We start from the raw sequence: 19,317 nt of genomic DNA, 5'->3' as shown, positions 1-19,317 counted from the left end.
CTGCATGCAGTGAATATACCGTATTTTTCGGACTATAAATCGCATTTATTTAGAACCAAGAGAAAACATTATACCGTGTACAGCCGCGAGAGGGCGCTCTATGTCTTCAGTGTAGACTTCAGGAGCACTGAGCAGCATCTCTGGCAGAATATAGCGCCCTCTTGCGGCTGTAGCCGGTAATGTTTTCTGTTGGTTCATTTCTCTTGGTTCATGTCAAATTAATTTTGATAAATAAGTCGCACCTGTCTATAAGTCGCAGGACCAGCAAAACTATGAAAAAAAGTGCGACTTATAGTCCGGAAAATACAGTAGTATGAGCAGTTTGCCATTCTGAATATAATTTAGTGTTAGATTTTTTTTTAAGTTCAATTTTTATTTTAATCTTAGTTTAAGATTTAGTTTCTTATTTTTAACAGATTTTTATTTGTATTTAAATTTATTCAGTTTCATTTTAGTTTAGTTTTACACAATTCAATTCTTCAACTCAAACTAAATGAAAATTGAGAAATTTTTCTGTAATACATTTGCAAATTGCGTGCCTATCTTCTACATTGGCCGTCCGCGGACAACTTGACCCTGTCCACAAACAGATCATTCTACGGACGACTGCTTCTCTGATCTCGGGGAGTTCAACGCAGGATTCACAAAATACTTGCAGTATCTGTTTATTTGGACCAGCTGCTCCACTGAATCACATCCTAAATCCATATAAATAATAGATGTTTATATTTTCTACAGACCGTTCAAAATACAGAACTATTGAAATAGGCAAATAATTTCCAACACCGCAGTACACAGTAGACCAATCACAACAGACTCGGCCTTCTGACCAATCAGACCAGAGCAGGCTCACGGAAAGGAGGGGTTTAGAGAGACTGAATCTTTGAACTGCTTCGGACGAATCATTTAAGAATTTCTGGACAATAAGGTGATATTAGATGCATATTTTGAGAAAAAGAAAGCATTTCTTGACCTTGCATGCATGTAATCCAACTGTAGGAGACTCCCAAGACAATATTAGGAACTGTAAAAATGGCACAATAGGGGCACTTTAATGATAAATAATGTTTATTTTAACTTTAGTGTAAGTTTTAGTAATTTTGTTGTGTTTTTGACTTTTTTGTCTTTTTATTTCAGTTAGTTTAATTTTCAGTTGTAGTCCGTTTTGTTCTTCAATGTATTTTATTTTAAATAGTTTGCATGGCAACATTTCTGGTTTTCATTTAAAGTTGTACCAGTTGTTAAATATTCCTGATTGCAATCATAAATCAAATACAAGCTCATTACAGATTTGCACTCAGTGGCGGAAGTCTTGTGATCTTGTGTGTTTCTATTAGTAGCATCACCCAGCAGGATTTAACGCATGTGTGTGTGTGTCTCAGCAGGTAAACCGGATCTGTGTGGGGTGGAGCTCCGCATTGAGGAGCTCTGGCATCATTACCGTGTTGAACATGCCATGGCCGAGGGCGCCAAAAACATGCTGAGGCTTCTGGGGGCTGGAAAAGCACAGGACAAGAAGGCCATGGCTGAGGTGTGAGAAGCACACATGCAACCTCCTCAAATACCTGAGGAGAAACAAAAGCTGACACCGATTATACGCAGGAGCTGGCGTTTGTTTGGATCGGGGGAACAAGGGTGAATGTTTTGTTTGTCGTTCCAGGCTCAGTCTCGTCTCAGCGAAGCGTCCCAGCGCTTGGATCTCCTGCGAGTGTCGTTAGAGCAGCGTTTGGTCGATCTACCAGAAGATCATCCGAAAGTGTGTCTGATCAAGGAAGAGCTAGTGTTGGCATCGTCCTCGGCCTTCAGCTCCAGTCACAGCGCCCCCTACGTCCACAATCAGTACAGCACCCTCAGCAAACCCTCGCCGCTCACCGGTACTTCAGTCACACGAGTCTCAAGAACCTGTCCACAACAACATGGCTCACATTTCACCACAAAATCAAAAGAAATAAAAAATGTTGATTTAAAAAATATATATTAATAAGAAATATAAACTGCATATAAAATAAAATCTCTTAAAATATTATTTAAAGTTAATACCATTAACACATTTTAACCCTGCTTCTGATAAAGTAATGTTAAAATCACATTCTTAGTTGGTTCCCATATTATGATATTGTAAACATCATTAAAAAAATATATTAAAAAACTAATCTACACAAAATGTACTTTATGATAGTAAAGGGGGGAATTAATTCGCATGACTACAGTGGCAAAGACAATGATAAATTGATTAAAGATAGTAAAATACAGTATTATGAAAGAAAATGTCATATATATTGTTTGATTTTAAAAACGTTTAAACTTAAAAAATATTACATTCTATAGAAAATATTCAAAATGTTTAATAAAAATGTAATTACTTTTTTAAAGTAATTTTTTCATGAATTTTATTATTAATAAAAATTAATAAAATTATTATATATTTATTATTAGTTTTTAACAGTCTTTGAAAAAACTTTATCTTATGTTCCACAAATGAAAGTAACTCCTTCAGGTTTGAATCCCCAACCCTAACCTAATACAATCTTAACTTTTTATTTACTGAACAATTGAATAAAATCACATCTGGACTCTATTTGGGGAAAAAAAACACTTGTGTGATATTGCTCTTGCTGCTCGTGTGATATGGCTTATATGATATGCATATGAGACAAAACTCATACAGGAGCATTTTGCTCCAATATCTTGAATTCTAGGGCATAACTGCATTTATGGAGTTGTCAGGTCAACTGTATTAAATGTAAGATGATGTACATGTCAAGGGATGGGACCAGTGTGTTAACTACAAAAATATATTTTTATGTCATTATTTATGCATAACTAATTAATTAAGTTAATGTGTTAAACTGACAGACTTAGTATTTATACAGTGTGGTAGCATTATAATTATTATATAATGGTGAAAATGAAAAATACTTAGAATGAGGGATAAAATCTGGCTAAAATGGGCTTAAAATAGGCTGTTTTTGGGTGAAATATGATCATGTTTGTTTCACGTGTTTTAGAGAGCATTACGTTAATAACTGTAGTGTAAATGTCATGTGGAATACGTCGTCCCCATCTGACCGTGTGAGGTGTCTGTCCCGCTCAGGGACGCTGCAGGTGCGTCTGCTGGGGTGTATGGGCTTGTTGGAGGTCGTCCCAGGCCGCAGTCGTGCGTCTCCGGTGGCTTTGCCTCACTTCAGTCCTGGAGACAGCCGACACTTCAAACTCACTCTGAGCAGCAGAAACAGCAGCTTCAGCCTGAAGATCCCCAGCAAGAGCGAGGAGCTGTCCTGTGAGTGTCCCGTGTTCATCTCTACTGACAGATGCTGTTTCAGTGGTTCTGTTGTTGTCTTTTAATACTTCTGTTAACCAAGGATGCATTCAGTTGATCGGAAGTGACAGAAAAGACATTTATAATGTTGCGATCGATCTCTATTTCACATAAATGCTGGCGGTCATATGTTAATGAGCTCTCAGATGTGACATCTAAATATTCAATATTCATAAAGGGAGTGATTTTTGCAGTTTTTATTTTACTAGTTTAAAGTTTTGAAATTCAGTGTGTCACACAGCCTCAAACTCATGTCCAAAGTGCACAAAAAGATGATTATTTTTCCATGATAAAAGTCTCTTAAAGTATTGTAAGTACAGTGTTTAGTTGATGGATGTGTTTAGTGAGTCAGTGACCGTCTGGTGTGTGTTTAGCGGAGGTGAGCGCCGTGTTGAAGCTGGAGAACTGTGTGGTGGGACAGACGTGCTGGAGAAGTGTTGGTGAACAGGCCTGGGATCAGACCTTCACTCTGGAGCTGGAGAGAGTGAGTGACACACACACACACACACACACACACACACACACGCACACACTCAGATATTCAGCTGATGTTCTGGTTCAGTCCAGAGAGATGGAGATCGCGGTGTACTGGAGGGACTATCGCTCGCTCTGTGCGCTCAAGTACCTGAAGCTGGAGGACTTTCTGGACAATCAGAGACACCGAATACATCTGGAGCTGGAACCGCAGGGACTGCTGCTCGCAGAGGTACAAATACACACAAACGGGGCAAACAGGGCCGAAAAACCTGTACTAAACGCTACTTGCATGAGTTTAGTGGTGTTTACATCAAAACAATGACAACCAAAATGCATTTTTTCATATAACACTGAAATCCAAATTAAAGATTTTATGAAGTCGAGAACCAAAACTGAAAATAATGTTTATTTAATAATCAATTAATTAATAAAATTTTGGAATGCAAAAAAAAAGCAAATTTTCTGATAAAAAAAAACTGTGACTGATTTAAAAATGCTATTGAAAAATAATTCCTGGTTTGCTGTGCTTGTTTGTAGGCCTATACAATTATATATAATATAATATATATAAAATTAACGTAAATAATAAAAATTATTTTAAAAACATAATATAATGTAAAAAAATATATATATTTTATATTACAATTGAAAAATTACAGTACTATTATTTATTATAACATACCTTAATTCCTTTATTTCTATTTTTCATTTATTTTTGCACTAAAAGTTTCTCGTATTGGCCTCCTGCTTCGGCAGAATGAAAGCCGGTTTGTATTCACGCTTGTGTGTTACAGGTGATGTTCTTCAACCCTGTGATAGAGCGAGGTCCACGTCTACAGCGGCAGAGGAAGGTGTTTTCCAAACAGCAGGGTAAATCACATTCACTGCCTGTAAGCAGTGCATGCTGGGAAAAGCAAAAAGACACTTCACACAAAAGATGAATCCAATGCTGAATGCACTGGTCGCGGTAAAGGATTTACTTTTGAAAATCAGCGTGAAGTTTCATATGGATGCGTATGCTGCAAAAATATTACGTAAAATATACTTGAACATTATAAAAACTTATAGCTCTTCTATTTTAGTCTGCAAAAAACCTTGTATATTAAATGATATAATATTGTAAGTTAGTTATGATATGCTTGTTTGCTCAGGTAAAGCGTTCCTGCGTGCGAAACAGATGAACGTGGACATAGCGACGTGGGTTCGTCTGCTGAAGAACGCCATCCCCATGAGCTCCTCCACACACAGCGACACACACCACAGCAGGTACTGTCACACACACACACACCTGATCACCTGACATCTGTCCCGACACACGTCATGAACCTCACACTCTCCTCAGCAGTGAGATCTCCATCCAGAAGATCCAGCTGGACGGCGACTCTCCTCCATCTGTGACGAGGAAAAACACAGAGACGTCCAACACGGTAAACCCCAGACACTTTATTTCATGTTTAATTACTTTATCTTTTGAGTGTTTTTTTACAACATTTTACAAACTTTGTAACAGCACTGATTTTTATTTATTTGCTTACTTATAGGCAGTTAAAACCACTGAATTGTATTTATTTTCATTTAAATGCAAACAAACTTATTTAAAATATAATTTGATATGTTGTTAATATATTTTATAACTTGTCTTTTACTGTTCCTATGAACAAATTAAATCAGTGCTTTTATGAATTTTACAATGTTATTTATTTATGTATTTATTTACAGGCAGTTATTTAAACTGTTTATTTTTTTTAATTCTATTTTAAAATGCAAACACATTCCTTTTTATATATAATTTGATATTTTATCTTCTGTCTGTGTGGCACCATTGAAATGATTGACAATTTATATATATACATACATATATATATATATATATAGTTTGATATTTTTCAATTTGTTTTTCAAGTGTAGCAGCATCATATAAATTAATAACGTTTGTAAACTTAAAACTGATTTTATTTATTTTGTAAATGTATAATGTACAGTGAATGAAAACAACTCTTTGTCAGATCTTTCGTGTTTCATTGGCATGAACTGTACACTTGTATTACCAGAGCATTTGCTGCTAAGCTGTGGATAATGAGATACAATTAACACCAGTAATATATTAACAATTAAAGTGAAATAATATTTGCAAAATAAAGGAAATTAAATAACGAAAGCTAAGCTAATAACAATAAATGAATGACAAAATGCAAATGATTAATGAATAATAACTTGTTAATAATATTAATTATCTGTTTCTCAGGTGGACATTGGCCCGGTGTCTGAGCCGGTCTCTCCTCCTGATCCCGCTCCTCCGGAGAGGGCCGTCAGGACCAGCTCCCATAATTCCCAGCGCAGGTACACATCCCACCAGCACACAATATGTTTTCCAGAGCGAGCCAAGACACGGCATGAAACAAACACACACACATTCACATGTACACGATGCCTGTGATGTTGTTTCTGACCTCACACCAGCCCTTCCCTTCAGTTTAATTACATCCGGCCTCTCTCTGTCTCTCTCTGTGTGTGTGTGTGTGTGTGTGTGTGTGCAGGCCGTCCAAAAGCCCTCTGTGTCTTCAGGATTTCCGAATGATCGCAGTGCTGGGCCGAGGACATTTTGGCAAGGTAACTGGAACATGTTCAGCCACAAAACTATTAGCAAAGCAACTAGTCAGACAGAATCAACACAATTCACAAAGTCCTACACATCCACCAACACTGTTTAATTTTTCCTGTGCTTGCTTTAAATATTCTGCCTAATTTGCATTTAACATACTTTACTAAAAATTCTTACACTTTCTGACTAGTTGGTGACTTTTTTGGACAAACCGACTAGTAGGGATGTAATGATTCCCTCAACTCATGATTCGATTCATGGTTTGGGATTCACGATTCGGTTTTCTCAAGATTTTTTTATTTATTTTACTAAATAAGACTGAAGACATTGTCCAGTAACTGAGTAGGTGTCCTTTTATAAGGCTACTGCTGCACGTTTTTTGTGAAATTGAAATATAACCAAACAAAATTGAAATTTTAAAACAAACCCCAAATCAAATAAGCAAGTTACACAAATAAAAAACAAATCTTAATGTAAAACTTAGGCTTTGTCTGTGCTCTTTCCTTTTTAAATTGGAGGCAATTAAAAATCCAGTGAGTTTAATCATGATCCAAACAAAAAATTCAGCTTTTTACATGTTTTGAATGTAAATTAGACTCTTTAATTTTGAAATCTAAAGCAAAAACAGAATGGTCTGACTTTAGTTTTGTGAAACTATACTACATAAAACAAATCTGAAGGAAGCAGCGGACGAGCTGAATGAGACGCAGATTCACTCTCTAACAGCAGGTGGCGCTTATGGACAGCAATGATACAGTGTTTCCTGGGTTACTGCTGTAAACAAACAGCCCTGTGCTTATAAACACTACTTTAATATGCATCGCTCAGAGGAAAGAAGAAAAGAAAAACCACGTAAACTTTTCCAAAGACAGTCAGATACATTCATAAAAACTCCTACTCCAATTGTATAGTGATTTTTTTGGCATCTCAACTGATTTGAATCGTCACATATTTAAAGAGATTTTCAACCGGCTCTCGGTTAATCGCTACATCCCTACCGACTAGTAAAATTTTCAAGCAGTGTTATTCATACACTTCAGTACTATTTTAGATTATATATTAATTTGTTTTTATTCTTAGATTTTTCAGCTTTCTTATTCATTTAAAGATTTAGACATTTAAAATGTTGGGCATTTTTATTCTTTTTTTTTATTATTATTATTATTTCAGTATTATACATTTTTGTCCAACTTGGAGTTTTGTTTCTGTTAATAAAAAAAAAAAAATATATATATATATATATATATAAACAACTTTAGTTACTGGTTGTTCTTTACTGAACACATTTTTGGACAGAAATTAAGGAAAATGTTAAATACTTTTGTTTAAATACTATTATTGTATTTATTTATTTTTTTGCATATATTTTGAACACACACACACACACACACACACACACATATATATATATATATATATATATACACACACACACTTTTTTCAGTTCCATTTCTAATTTATATAGTTTTACAAATTACTACACTGCTAGCAAGTCCTACACAAAACTAATTAAATACAGTTATTCTTAATTCTCGAATTTTACACTGCATTAACAACAAAAGCAATGAGAGTTTTTTTTTTATTATCTCCATTTTAGACAATATTTATTTGCGAAGAGGCAGGTGTGAATGAAGACTCAGGTGTCTGTTAAGCATGATATATGTGTGTGTTTCCAGGTGCTGCTGTCCGAATACAAACGCTCAGGGAAGGTGTATGCCATCAAAGCACTGAAGAAAGGGGACATTGTGGCACGAGACGAGGTGGAAAGGTAAGGAACTTCATTTAAGTGTAGCGTGAGATAAAAATAGCTTTTTAACACTGTTTATGTGCTTTTCTGATGCTTGATATTTATATTGTTTCCTGGTAAAATAAATTTGCAAATATTTTGTTTCTTGCTTTAAGCACAAATATAACTAGCACAAAATTAGTTTTTTCTTAAAATGCAAAAGTACACATTACAGCTCATCCTTTTAGTGTTTTGGCTAAACTCTCTCCACTCTCTTCCAGTTTGATGTGCGAGAAGCGAATATTTGAGACGGTGAACAGCACACAGCATCCTTTCCTGGTCAACCTGTTTGCGTGTTTTCAGACGCCAGAACATGTGTGTTTTGTCATGGAGTACACGGCTGGCGGTGACTTGATGATGCACATACACGCAGACGTCTTCTCCGAAACACGATCTGTGTAAGTGTGATTATCTCACCTAGTTAACATGCAACACTCGCAATCGTTACTGAATATCACAGGTAAATTTAGTAAAACTTTCAACTAATGAATAAATAAATAAATTTAAAGGTAAAAGATTCTACCATATTTCCCAGTTAATTAATCACAATAGTTTTGTAATACTGGTTTTCTGGAACGTTAAGTTTATTACACTTCCCAAAAGTAAATTTAAAGATTGTATAATGTTATGGAAAACTAAAAAGCTCTCAAAATTGACCATTGCAGGAAATTTTTTTTTTTGAACAACGTTATTGAACAACAAAATTTTTTGTTTTGGATGTCTTGTTCCTGTATTCATATGTATATAGTGTTTTTCTATATTCTTCATTCTATATATATATATATATATATATATATATATGTGTGTGTGTGTGTGTGTTTGATTGTTTGTTTGTGTGTGCAATGCAGGTTTTACTCTGCGTGTGTGGTTTTGGGGCTTCAGTTTCTTCACGATAATAAGATTGTGTATCGGTGAGTAAACATAAAACATACAGCTGTTTTATTTTATGAACTCTTTATGAACTATGAGTTAGTAAAAGTAATAGTTAATTCTTCCATCTGTGGCTGTGTGTTTGTCAGAGATTTGAAGCTGGATAACCTGCTGCTGGATACTGAAGGTTATGTGAAGATTGCAGACTTTGGTCTTTGTAAAGAGGGTGAGTCACTGACTGTACCTTTCGTAATTAAATTGATGGAGCTGATGGAGAAAGAACATGATGTTTGTTCACTCATAGATCAGAGTGAATGACCGGATGTGCTGCTAACAGCATACTATTTTTAATAACTACTATTCAGGTTTTAAGGTTGGTATGATTTTTGTTAGGTTTTTCAAAGAAGACCAAAAAACTGCTATAATGTGAAATGCGTAACCTTAACTTGTGCAACGACTGGTGGGAACAGTGACATCCAATAATATTTAAAAACTATTTTGAATTTTAACAACAACAAAAAAATGAAAAACTGCTTAAATATCTTTATCAAATGTGAAAACCGAGAGAGGCGGGGACAGCTATGCCAAGTCAAATTGAGTTGTCAGCTGAACTTCATCAACATCATGGCGAAAGTTACTTCAGCACAGATTAAGTGATTAATGCAAATAAGCAGTTTAATGTCAGGGAGAAGTGCAATAAGATTTGATATAAGTGAGTAATAGAATTTAAGTGAGCAGTGTAATACAAATGAGCGGTGTAATAATATAAGGAATGTTGTAAATGAGCAGTGTAATATAAGTGAGTTGTGTAAATAGTAGGGACGGGACTTTAACGCGTTAATTGAGATTAATTAATTACACAAAAAATAATGCGTTAATTAAGATTAATTAATTACAGAAAAAAATTTCCCGCATTTTTAATAACTTATTTTTGCACCGCGGAACGTTTCTCACTGGATGAGTTTCGGCGGACCAATTATACTGAAGCACCAACTAGCGTTCGCATATCACCGCAGCAGCACATCGAACCTCAAGTATCACCACAACGCAAAACATATAGCAGCTAGCGTGGACTTTACACTTTATGTTGAACTATTTATTATTTTGTTGGTGCAACTGGCAGTTTATGTTGAACTCTTTATTGTTTTGGCCAAGGTTATTGAGAGTTGGACTCTGAAGCAACAGAGAGATGTTTTCTAATAGTCAGTGTTTCCAATGTTCTGAATGTAATTGACAGTATTGTGTTTTACTTAAAAAACACTTTACAGAAGGTTCCAGCACCTATGAGCTTCCTGAATTTCTGAAATGTACTATTTCTAAATTGTTTCTAAATATGCTATTGCTACAATTCATGGCAAAAATTGCACTGGTCTGCTAGACTTGGTTGAACAAAAATAAACTATTTTGTTGCTTAAGCTTATGTATTCAGTCATTATTCAATGGTATACTATAAATCCATGTGAAAACAAATTACTTCTCACTGTTCTCAGGTCAAATATTTATATGCGATTAAAATGTGATTAATTTCGATTAATTAATTACAAAGCCTCTAATTAATTAGATTAAGTTTTTAATCGAGTCCCGGCCCTAGTAAATAGTGATTTATGTGACTCTTATTAAAACTGATTTTGAAGTCAAATGTTTTTTGGAAAACCACATTCTGGATTCAGTCTTTATTTGTATTAATATGCATATAGAAACAAAAGGAGTACGAGATTGATTGTTAGAGTATGTTTATTTTTACAATTTACATGTTTACATGTATGTTTACCTTTACATCTTTAACTAGCCGTTAATTTATAAATTGAATGGGTGACCTATCCTCATTAATCATGCAAACATTTGTGCACGAGCCGCCACTGCTACAATGTGAAATAGCTGTTTTCATTGTGAATACATGTTAAAATATATTTGCAAAATCCTGTGATGCAAAGCAAATTTTTGAGCATCATTTAATGTCACATGATTTTGATTTGCTGCTCAAGAAACATTTCTGATTATTTGATGTTGAAAACAGTTGTACTGCTTTATATTTTTATGGATAATTTGATGCATTTAATTTTTCAGGATTTTTTGTTAAATACAAAATTTTAAACTAAAGGTCACGACAGATCCCAGACAGTAAACTGCTGCCGCATTCTATTTTATGGCATATTGACGCAAATTTTAAATGATTTTCAACGATAGATTTGTCAGGTCCAGTCTAGACAGACTTTAGCTTTTGCCATGTGGCGTGACACGACAACTGTCACGTCCAGTGTAGACACAGTGTAACTCTAGAGGCTGCGGCCTTTAGCGTCCTAGTTAGCATGTCCACCTGCCATGCCAGAAACAATCAAGCAGAACTAGAGGGCTTACATAAACTGCAAAAGAGATGCACGTTATCTCCTTTTTGCTCCTTTCTTTTTTTCTTTATTTCAATGTCTTCCTTTCATTTTCGGTCCTGTAGGAATGGGTCATGGAGACAGAACCAGTACATTTTGTGGGACTCCAGAGTTTCTTGCTCCTGAGATTCTAACAGACACGTCCTACACCAGAGCTGTGGACTGGTGGGGTCTTGGTGTGCTCATTTACGAGATGCTGGTTGGAGAGGTGTGTGAGTTTGTGCAACATTTTATTATATTGTTTTTCAGTGTTTGAAACATAAATCTAACTAAATCTAATTACGTTCACCACGAGGTGAGATTTTTTTTTCAGTATTTTTGCTTGTTTTCCTGTACATACATAAATTAACATACCTTTGCAGATTCAAAGTGTTGAAATATGAAGTCTTGTTTTCTGAGAAATAATCTGATACAAATTTCTGATACATAATCTGTGTCTGTTCAGTCACCGTTCCCAGGTGACGATGAGGAGGAGGTGTTCGACAGCATTGTAAATGATGAAGTACGTTACCCAAGATTCCTCTCCACTGAGGCCATTGGTATCATGAGACGGGTAAGACTTTATTTTTTCCCAATGCTGTTCTGATGGGCTGTGTTTGCTAACTGATAGGAATTTCCTTGTTTTTCATTGTTAGCTGCTAAGGCGTAATCCTGAAAGACGACTGGGCTCCAGTGAGAGAGACGCAGAAGACATCAAGAAACAACCCTTCTTTAGGGTATGAAGACTTTACTTGCTACAAACAGGGCCTTTCGCACTGAATCTATTAATAGTACTAGAACTAATTGTGGAACTACCCAATTTTGGGCATTTTCGCACCACCGGAGCTGGGTGTGATTTTAGTACCGGAATGGCTTTTTCGAGAACCAAATTAGCTGCTACTCCGGAGCAGGGTCTAATCAGCACAGCTGGTACTACCTGTGACATAAGGAGACATTGATTGACCAGACATGTTCAAAAACGCCCTCAAACGCCATGATTTGAAACGCTGTGTAACATACTGTAAACATTGTGTCAACTTATTTCGCAAGTATGATGAACAGCAATAGATGGACGGATGCTGAAGAGCAGGCACTTGTAGGAAATGTAGCACTGCCGGTTGTCATTGGAGTCGACATTCCATGTCCATTATTGTGAAACCCGCGAGACACAACAAAAACGGCTCCGATCACAGCATCCTCCATCCTCTTGTTGTTAACGTTGTTCTTTGTTTTCGTTGTTGAGCATCGCGCAAAAACGACATCCTAGTACACACTGTCAGTGTGAATGCAACCCTTCCAGTGGTACTGGGAAATAGTTCGCACAAAATCGTTAGTACTTTAGTACTGTATATTTAGTTCTTAAACTAAAGCGATGTGAAAGGCCCTATTAATACGGAAGTCCCTAAATAGATGTGGCTATGATAAAAAAAAACATGAGATGGGAAGAAATGTTATATTTAAATACTTTTGTGTTCTCTTGCAAAATTTGTGTGTTACACAGAGAAACCTTTGGTGCTTTCCAGATCATAATGCAGCTTGGTATAACTCAGTACACATTTTGTTAATGGTACTGCTCGCTTGGGACCTCAGCCGAGGTGGTACTGAAAAAAGTACTAGGTACTATACACAATGGAAATTTCCCCAAAAGTAAGCCATACCAAATTGTACAGTGCTGTACCATTCAATGGAAAAGTCCCATTTGTGTTACCTTGCAAAACTTTTGTAGAAGTAGAAATAATATGGGGTGAGAGGTAAAAAGAAATTAAAGTCAGTGCTTTTGCAAGTAAATGCAAAGGTTTCTATGAGGTTGCAAGAAAACATCAGCATTTTTCTTCACATCTCATACATTGTTTTATTGCCATATTCATTTAGGGACAAAGTTGCAATCTTAGTTATGATGTGACTCAATCATATTCTCTCGCTCTGTAGAATATAGACTGGGATGCGCTGTTGCAGAGGAGAGCTCCTCCTCCTTTCGTGCCTGCAGTGAAGGGAAAGGAAGATGTCAGTAACTTTGATGCTGAGTTTACGAACGAAGCGCCAACCTTGACGCCTCCTCGTGAACGACGGACCCTATCGCGGAAAGACCAGGACTACTTCAGGGACTTTGACTATGTCTCTGACTTCTGCTAGGACATAAGTGTGCATACTGACACTGCTAGGTACGGGAGATGTGGTTCTCACATCCTAGTCGCCATCAAGGCTGCTTGGCGTGAAGACTGACGCTTCCTAACAGGCTTCCTGCCAATGGAACATGGGTTTGTTCAACATGAAACCATAAAGAAAGTAAGAGAACTGGGCCCATAAGAGTGATTGAACCTTGAGGCAATCTGATTGTAGGAGGTACATCAAACATGTAGAGATTCAAGAATCCACATAATGTGAAGTTCTGAAAGCCGGCGGCCAAGATGTTTTCTTGCCCTGTTTGCAAAGAGGCACGATTTTCAAATGGTCAGTAAGCCTCATTCATGACATTATCCTTAGCACCAGGTGCTAATGAAATCATTAATCTTGTGAATAGAGTACTGTAGGGATGACAAACTTTTGTAGGCCAGTGCGCATTTGAGTAATTCTGGTTCCATCATTGCAAAGTTTATGTTTTTTTTTTGTTTTTTGTTTTTATGGGTTTTTGGTTAAGGTCTAGGGGTTTAACACAAGCTAAACATATTTTCACGCTTTATTCTTCAACATAAAGTGCATCAATAATACCCTATTGTCTTGAAAAAGGCAGTTTTTAACAAGTGTCTAAATGGGGCTACAGAGGTTGTTGGGGATGTTACCTGTTCAGTGATGTTTAAACTCATCCCCTCACAAGTCGCTTGCACAGCCTCATTCCAATTATAATGGTCATTCCATAAACCTATTATAAATTAAACTTTCAGGGGAAACCTTTTTTAAATAATGATTTAATTAGCTGCTGTAAAATGTAGTGGTGTAGTTAATTCATAGACTACATTTAGCAGTTTACTTCCAGTGATTATATTTAGTCTTCAAAATTCATAGAAGCTGTTAGATTATCATGTTGAATATAATGTTTAAAAAAATCATAAACTTTTGTCGGTCACAGAGCTTATTTTCTGCAATAATCCAAAAAGCTAAAAGGAACCAGGGTGATACTATGGCCCAATACCAATTCTACCCCTTAGCCCTTACCCTTTGCCCTACCCCTCTGTTTCGCGGGTTCACGTGAAGAGGTAGAGGTGTCTCGATTCTCTTTTGGTTGGAGGGGTAGGGGGAAGGGGAAGGGCCAGATTTTTGAAGATGTTTTGGGACCACACTTCAGACGAAGAGGTATGAATTATCTCAGCAACAAGGCTGCCTGAGCGAAGAACAAGACACATAAATGTAAGCATTTTGGGAATTAATAAAGATTTTAACGAAAATTAATCATTTGTTTTGTTACATTCAATCGTGAGTTCATATTAACGGTCATGTTACTCAAAGAAATGTTAGCAAAAAATTGCTAATATTTGCTAATGTCATATCATTATAGACTGCACGACAGTACCACAACATATTTTGTTAGTGAGGACCACTGTAGACATTCAAGGGGGCTAGTCCCCCCAATAATTAGAAATCGTTAAACCATTTTTGCAAATATTGCCAAATCAAGAGTGGGAGAAGAAAAAGAGAGAGAAAGAGATGGAAGTTGCGTGTATGCGCGTCTGTGCATTTCTCTTTTTAGAGTGAGTTTACTTAAAAACAATGATTTTATCCTCTCACTGCTGGAAAATACAATGTAGCGATTCAGCATTTAAACTGATCTAATAAACCTTGTGGGACAATGTCAACAAGTTTTTCTCCTGGATGTGTGAGCTGCGCGATTTCCATTATGTGTGTGTGTCAGTAAGCAGCTCAGTAATACAGAACGGTTATTAAAGGCTCTAATGCACACCAGTATGTGTGTATTGTAGGAGCTAGACGACGAATGATGATGTGTGCCGGCATAGTAGTGGTGTCCCAATCCTTAGGGAAATATTTTCACTCCTACCCCTTGACAGTCTGTTTCAAGGGACAAGGGGAAGGGGTAGGCAGAGGGAAAGGGGTATAAAATAGAATTGGGATTGGTCCTAACTTGCGGGTTGCCGGCCTACAAAAAACATCACTGCAGTGCTCTATGGGAGCTTGTTGACTAACAGACTACAGTTACTGACCCAAGTAAAATGGCTCACCGAATTCTCCCTTCTCCTTGCTTTTTGTCTCAATTTTCTTTTTTGACCAACGTTTCCGTATATCACACAGAATCCAGAGACCGTTTTCCTCTGTATTAAACTCATTTAACCAGATGAGGGCGGTAGAGAGTTTGAGAAAAGTGGAAACACTGTTGTGTCAGGTGTCTGTTGTTTTGAGATCCTTGAGTTTGTATGCTTTTACTGTGTTATGAGCATGTCCCTTACTGAAAGGCAGCATCAACCTCTAGATTTATCTTTTTTGGAGATTCTGTTTTTCTATCTCACTGAAACCTGACTATGGAAATCCTACGCCTGAATATTACTATATTAAACAATTCAACTCTTTTTGGGACAGTGGAGCTCTTTTTTTACTGCCTTTTCTTTTCTGTTTCTTTTTTACCAGAGTAAAATTGTGGAAAACTGAGCTAAATTAAAAAGAGAAATTAATATTCTGAGTGTTGCAGGATGTAACTGAACAGGAGTAGAATATAAAGATCAATCCCACACAGATGTCTTTAAACTAAAGGTAATATGTGAACATCCCAACACATACACATTCACATCAAATGATTTACTCCATCAACTATTTTTTACGAAAAGGGCAGAGTGAAGGTAGCAGGACATCTGTTACATCAGCAAATGAACCATTGAGCACTAAGTGTGCTGTGAGGAACTTGCTTAAAACATGGTGAAGTGATGGTTTGAAGCACTTTGAGATAATTTCTCATTATTCCCTAGAGGAGAGAAGGAGAAAGTATCCATGGAGACCAAAAGATGGAGCTGTAAAATAGGAGGTCATGTTGTTCTGTGAACAAACTATACTCCTATATCTTATTCTTCCTCATGCACTAATCGAGTCATTGTTTATCTGCTCCATAATTTGGCTTTTTCCAAGCAAATCACAATGCACTTAACTCCAGTAACATAACATGCATGTTTACCATTAATTTCAGTTGTAGTTAAGTATCTTGGTATGGTACAATGGTCCCTTTTAACACACTAAATATAAAGCAGGGTAAGATTGATCTTGAAGGAACATTTGGATTTGATCACTTAAACTACCTACGCAGATAAGCAGTGATGCATTTGGTCATGTCACATTTGTAGTGGAAAACTAATGCATCTAACACGAACGTCATCCAAAGGGAAATAAAGATTATTTTGTGACCCCACTGATAGTCTTTAGTTTTTGTCATGTTTTAAGCATTAACTCACCTAAATTTGGTCTTTTTTCTCAGACAACAGTGCTTCATTTCTTACATCTTATGGCTTTTCAAGAAATCTTGCTTTAAGATTTTTTAGATAACCAGTAATGTATAATTCAATTTCATTAGGAATAAAAGTAATTTAAAAACGACATAACAGTGGAGATTATGTGAAACAGGTGCTTCAAAAAAGTTTGAGAAACCCTGTAAAGAATGTGGGAGTACAAAAAGAGTAGAAAACATTTATCGTTCCACTCTTGTATTTTTCCCGGTAGTTTGTGATGATTTAATGTAAAGAGGCCACTCAGACAGACTGAAAATGCTCAGTCCAAATGAACTTCCTCCAGACTAACCAAAACATCTGACGGTAGTTAATTGAATGTCATCAGAGCAGACTAAAGTGATTAAATTGCATGATGTTTTTAAACATCTCCCAATGATTGCTGAAGCTACTTTAGATTCCTGCCTCGTTCTGCACAGGCTCAGGTGTGTACTGGTCTCATCACATAAAATATTCTGCAGGTTTAATAGTTTTCCACACAGCTGACCTCTGTGTCCCTTTGCAGAAATCAGGACTAAATACTGCACTCTTCATCGGAGATGATCGAGCTGGCAGTGCTGGTAAAGTACATACAACGTTGTTGAACTTTAACGTTAGAAACTAGAATTGTACAATCCTAAAGTATAACAATTAAGCTTAATGGTTTGTTCATATACTTCATCCAAAGTATAAGCAGTAATCAGTATTATTTTATTATTATTGAAATACTATTCTAGTTTGGATTCATTTTATTTTTATATCTCCTATTTTAATTTTAATCTAAATAAAACATTTTTTTTTTAATATACCTATATGGTTTTATAAATTTTTATTTTAGTTACCATTATAGTATTTTATTAGGTTTTATATTTTATGTTTATTATTTTAGTAAATGTTGTGTTTGTCATTAGGACATTTATTTGTCAATATAGTTGTATTAATCACATTTTGAATTAGTTTGTGGATTCCCTGTTGCCTTTTTAGTTTTAGTTAAAGTTTTAGAGTGTGTCAGTGTGTGTGTGTGTGTGTGCGCGTGTGAGCATGTGTGTGTGTTTACTGAGATTTATATTATTTCAAATATTTTTTATTTTTTAGTTTCAGTTAACTATAGTTATAGTGTTACTTGTTTTTGTGAACACAGTAAATGTAGTTTTTCCTTGATGCTTCTTAAAACAATGTGATTGAGCTTCTGAACATTCAAGATGTTTGTCTTGTGTGTCTGTTAACAGTAGAATAATCGGTTCATTTGCAGACAGAAGCTCGCTGTTCCAGCATTTTTCTGCTCAAGGTGAAGATAACAGCCATATTTGTTTTTCACTGACTCCAAAAAATGTTATATCTGGTAAAGTTGTTTGCACTTTTTCTCAGTGTATCTCTTTCTGTGTGTGTCTTTTTGTGTGTTTACATCATTTTTTGTTTTCATCTTGTAGAACGAGTCCTCCAAAGTCAATCAGCAATCAGCTATCTTCCCTCAGATAGTCGACTATGAGGGAAAAACTGTGTCCATGATCCTAAAGGACTGCTGCTCAATCTGATGGTGGGAAACTGATACTAATTATTTCTTGGTTATATATTCCAAAATTGTATGGGGTTATGTGCAAGTGTTGACAATTGGTCAATTATGTTTTGCAGTTCATGAATAATGAGTTTTAGGATTCCAGTGACAAGCAATTGAAAACAATCCATGTTGATCGATCGATTACAAAATTCAGTGTGGATGAGATATCAGAAAACATGTTAAATACTCACAGTACCTTAGATGTTCATGACGTCTGTGGTGCTTCTCTGTGAAATTCTGTGTTTTTCTGCATGCAAAGACATGAAAAATCCTGGAGAGAGAGAGGGGTGGAAAATGCAGATATAGAAAGAGAAGTTAAAATCTCCAAATGTTAAAAAAAAAAACTCTCCATAACTATTGTTTGTTTACTTTAGTGTAAAATGAATACCAATGTCGATAAGTGGCTGAAAACAAAGAAGACTTTTGCCACTAGGAAACCAAGTATTACGAAAGTCATAATTCTTTCTTCCACTTCACATCTTTTATTCTAAATTAAGTATTGTATAATAACTTTCAATGACTCAATAGAATAAAATGGAATTTCCTTTTCTGGAGGTATTTTCCCATTATTCTCACGTTGACTTATTTAAAATAATTTTAATCAAGCCTCTTACCTTCCAATGATTTAATATTATCACAAGATTAGTAAAGGTAATGAACAATCACACTTCTTGAAAGTTATCCTATCTGCAGTACATTATTATTCCAATAATATTGGTACCTCTGGAAAATAAGAGCAGAAAATAAATCTGCATTGCTTTTCCTTTTGGTCTTTCATTCATAAAATTCTAACCTATCACTGAAGTACAACTTTGTGAGCCAATCAGATGTAGTTTAAACAATATGGGTTTGATCATAGGAACATTCTGTTTTATGGTTTTGGACACCACTATAAAATCGATGTAAAATAATTTGTACACGCTAA

At 35.8% G+C, this 19,317-nt stretch overlaps 1 protein-coding gene and 2 long non-coding RNA genes across 3 annotated transcripts in view; 2 read left to right on the top strand and 1 right to left on the bottom strand.

The window, feature by feature from the left end:
• LOC113067760 (serine/threonine-protein kinase N2-like) overlaps positions 1 to 14,015 on the top strand; it is a 30,150-nt gene extending 16,135 nt beyond the window's left edge. The window contains exons 5-22 of the mRNA XM_026240215.1: positions 1,383 to 1,531; positions 1,661 to 1,874; positions 3,095 to 3,280; positions 3,694 to 3,803; positions 3,882 to 4,025; positions 4,591 to 4,666; positions 4,948 to 5,062; positions 5,139 to 5,223; positions 6,042 to 6,136; positions 6,334 to 6,406; positions 8,075 to 8,166; positions 8,406 to 8,582; positions 9,033 to 9,095; positions 9,204 to 9,280; positions 11,504 to 11,646; positions 11,884 to 11,991; positions 12,074 to 12,154; positions 13,347 to 14,015. Of these exons, the coding sequence (XP_026096000.1) occupies positions 1,383 to 1,531; positions 1,661 to 1,874; positions 3,095 to 3,280; positions 3,694 to 3,803; positions 3,882 to 4,025; positions 4,591 to 4,666; positions 4,948 to 5,062; positions 5,139 to 5,223; positions 6,042 to 6,136; positions 6,334 to 6,406; positions 8,075 to 8,166; positions 8,406 to 8,582; positions 9,033 to 9,095; positions 9,204 to 9,280; positions 11,504 to 11,646; positions 11,884 to 11,991; positions 12,074 to 12,154; positions 13,347 to 13,550 (2,192 nt within the window). The 3' untranslated portion in view covers positions 13,551 to 14,015. The remainder of the gene's footprint in view (positions 1 to 1,382; positions 1,532 to 1,660; positions 1,875 to 3,094; positions 3,281 to 3,693; positions 3,804 to 3,881; positions 4,026 to 4,590; positions 4,667 to 4,947; positions 5,063 to 5,138; positions 5,224 to 6,041; positions 6,137 to 6,333; positions 6,407 to 8,074; positions 8,167 to 8,405; positions 8,583 to 9,032; positions 9,096 to 9,203; positions 9,281 to 11,503; positions 11,647 to 11,883; positions 11,992 to 12,073; positions 12,155 to 13,346) is intronic.
• On the bottom strand, positions 4,612 to 18,666 carry LOC113067822 (uncharacterized). Its single transcript, XR_003279444.1, has 3 exons — positions 18,589 to 18,666; positions 5,085 to 5,188; positions 4,612 to 4,700 (listed from the first exon to the last, which is right to left on the bottom strand). It is a non-coding gene; the product is annotated as an uncharacterized LOC113067822 (long non-coding RNA).
• Positions 17,258 to 18,382, top strand: LOC113067826 (uncharacterized). Its single transcript, XR_003279447.1, has 3 exons — positions 17,258 to 17,415; positions 18,087 to 18,122; positions 18,265 to 18,382. It is a non-coding gene; the product is annotated as an uncharacterized LOC113067826 (long non-coding RNA).
• Positions 18,667 to 19,317: the final 651 nt, after the last annotated feature.

The sequence above is a fragment of the Carassius auratus genome, linkage group LG28B (genome assembly GCF_003368295.1).
Source record: "Carassius auratus strain Wakin linkage group LG28B, ASM336829v1, whole genome shotgun sequence".
Lineage (NCBI taxonomy): Eukaryota > Metazoa > Chordata > Actinopteri > Cypriniformes > Cyprinidae > Carassius > Carassius auratus.
Note: the sequence above shows the minus strand (reverse complement) of the source record. Positions and strands in the feature narration are given on the sequence as shown.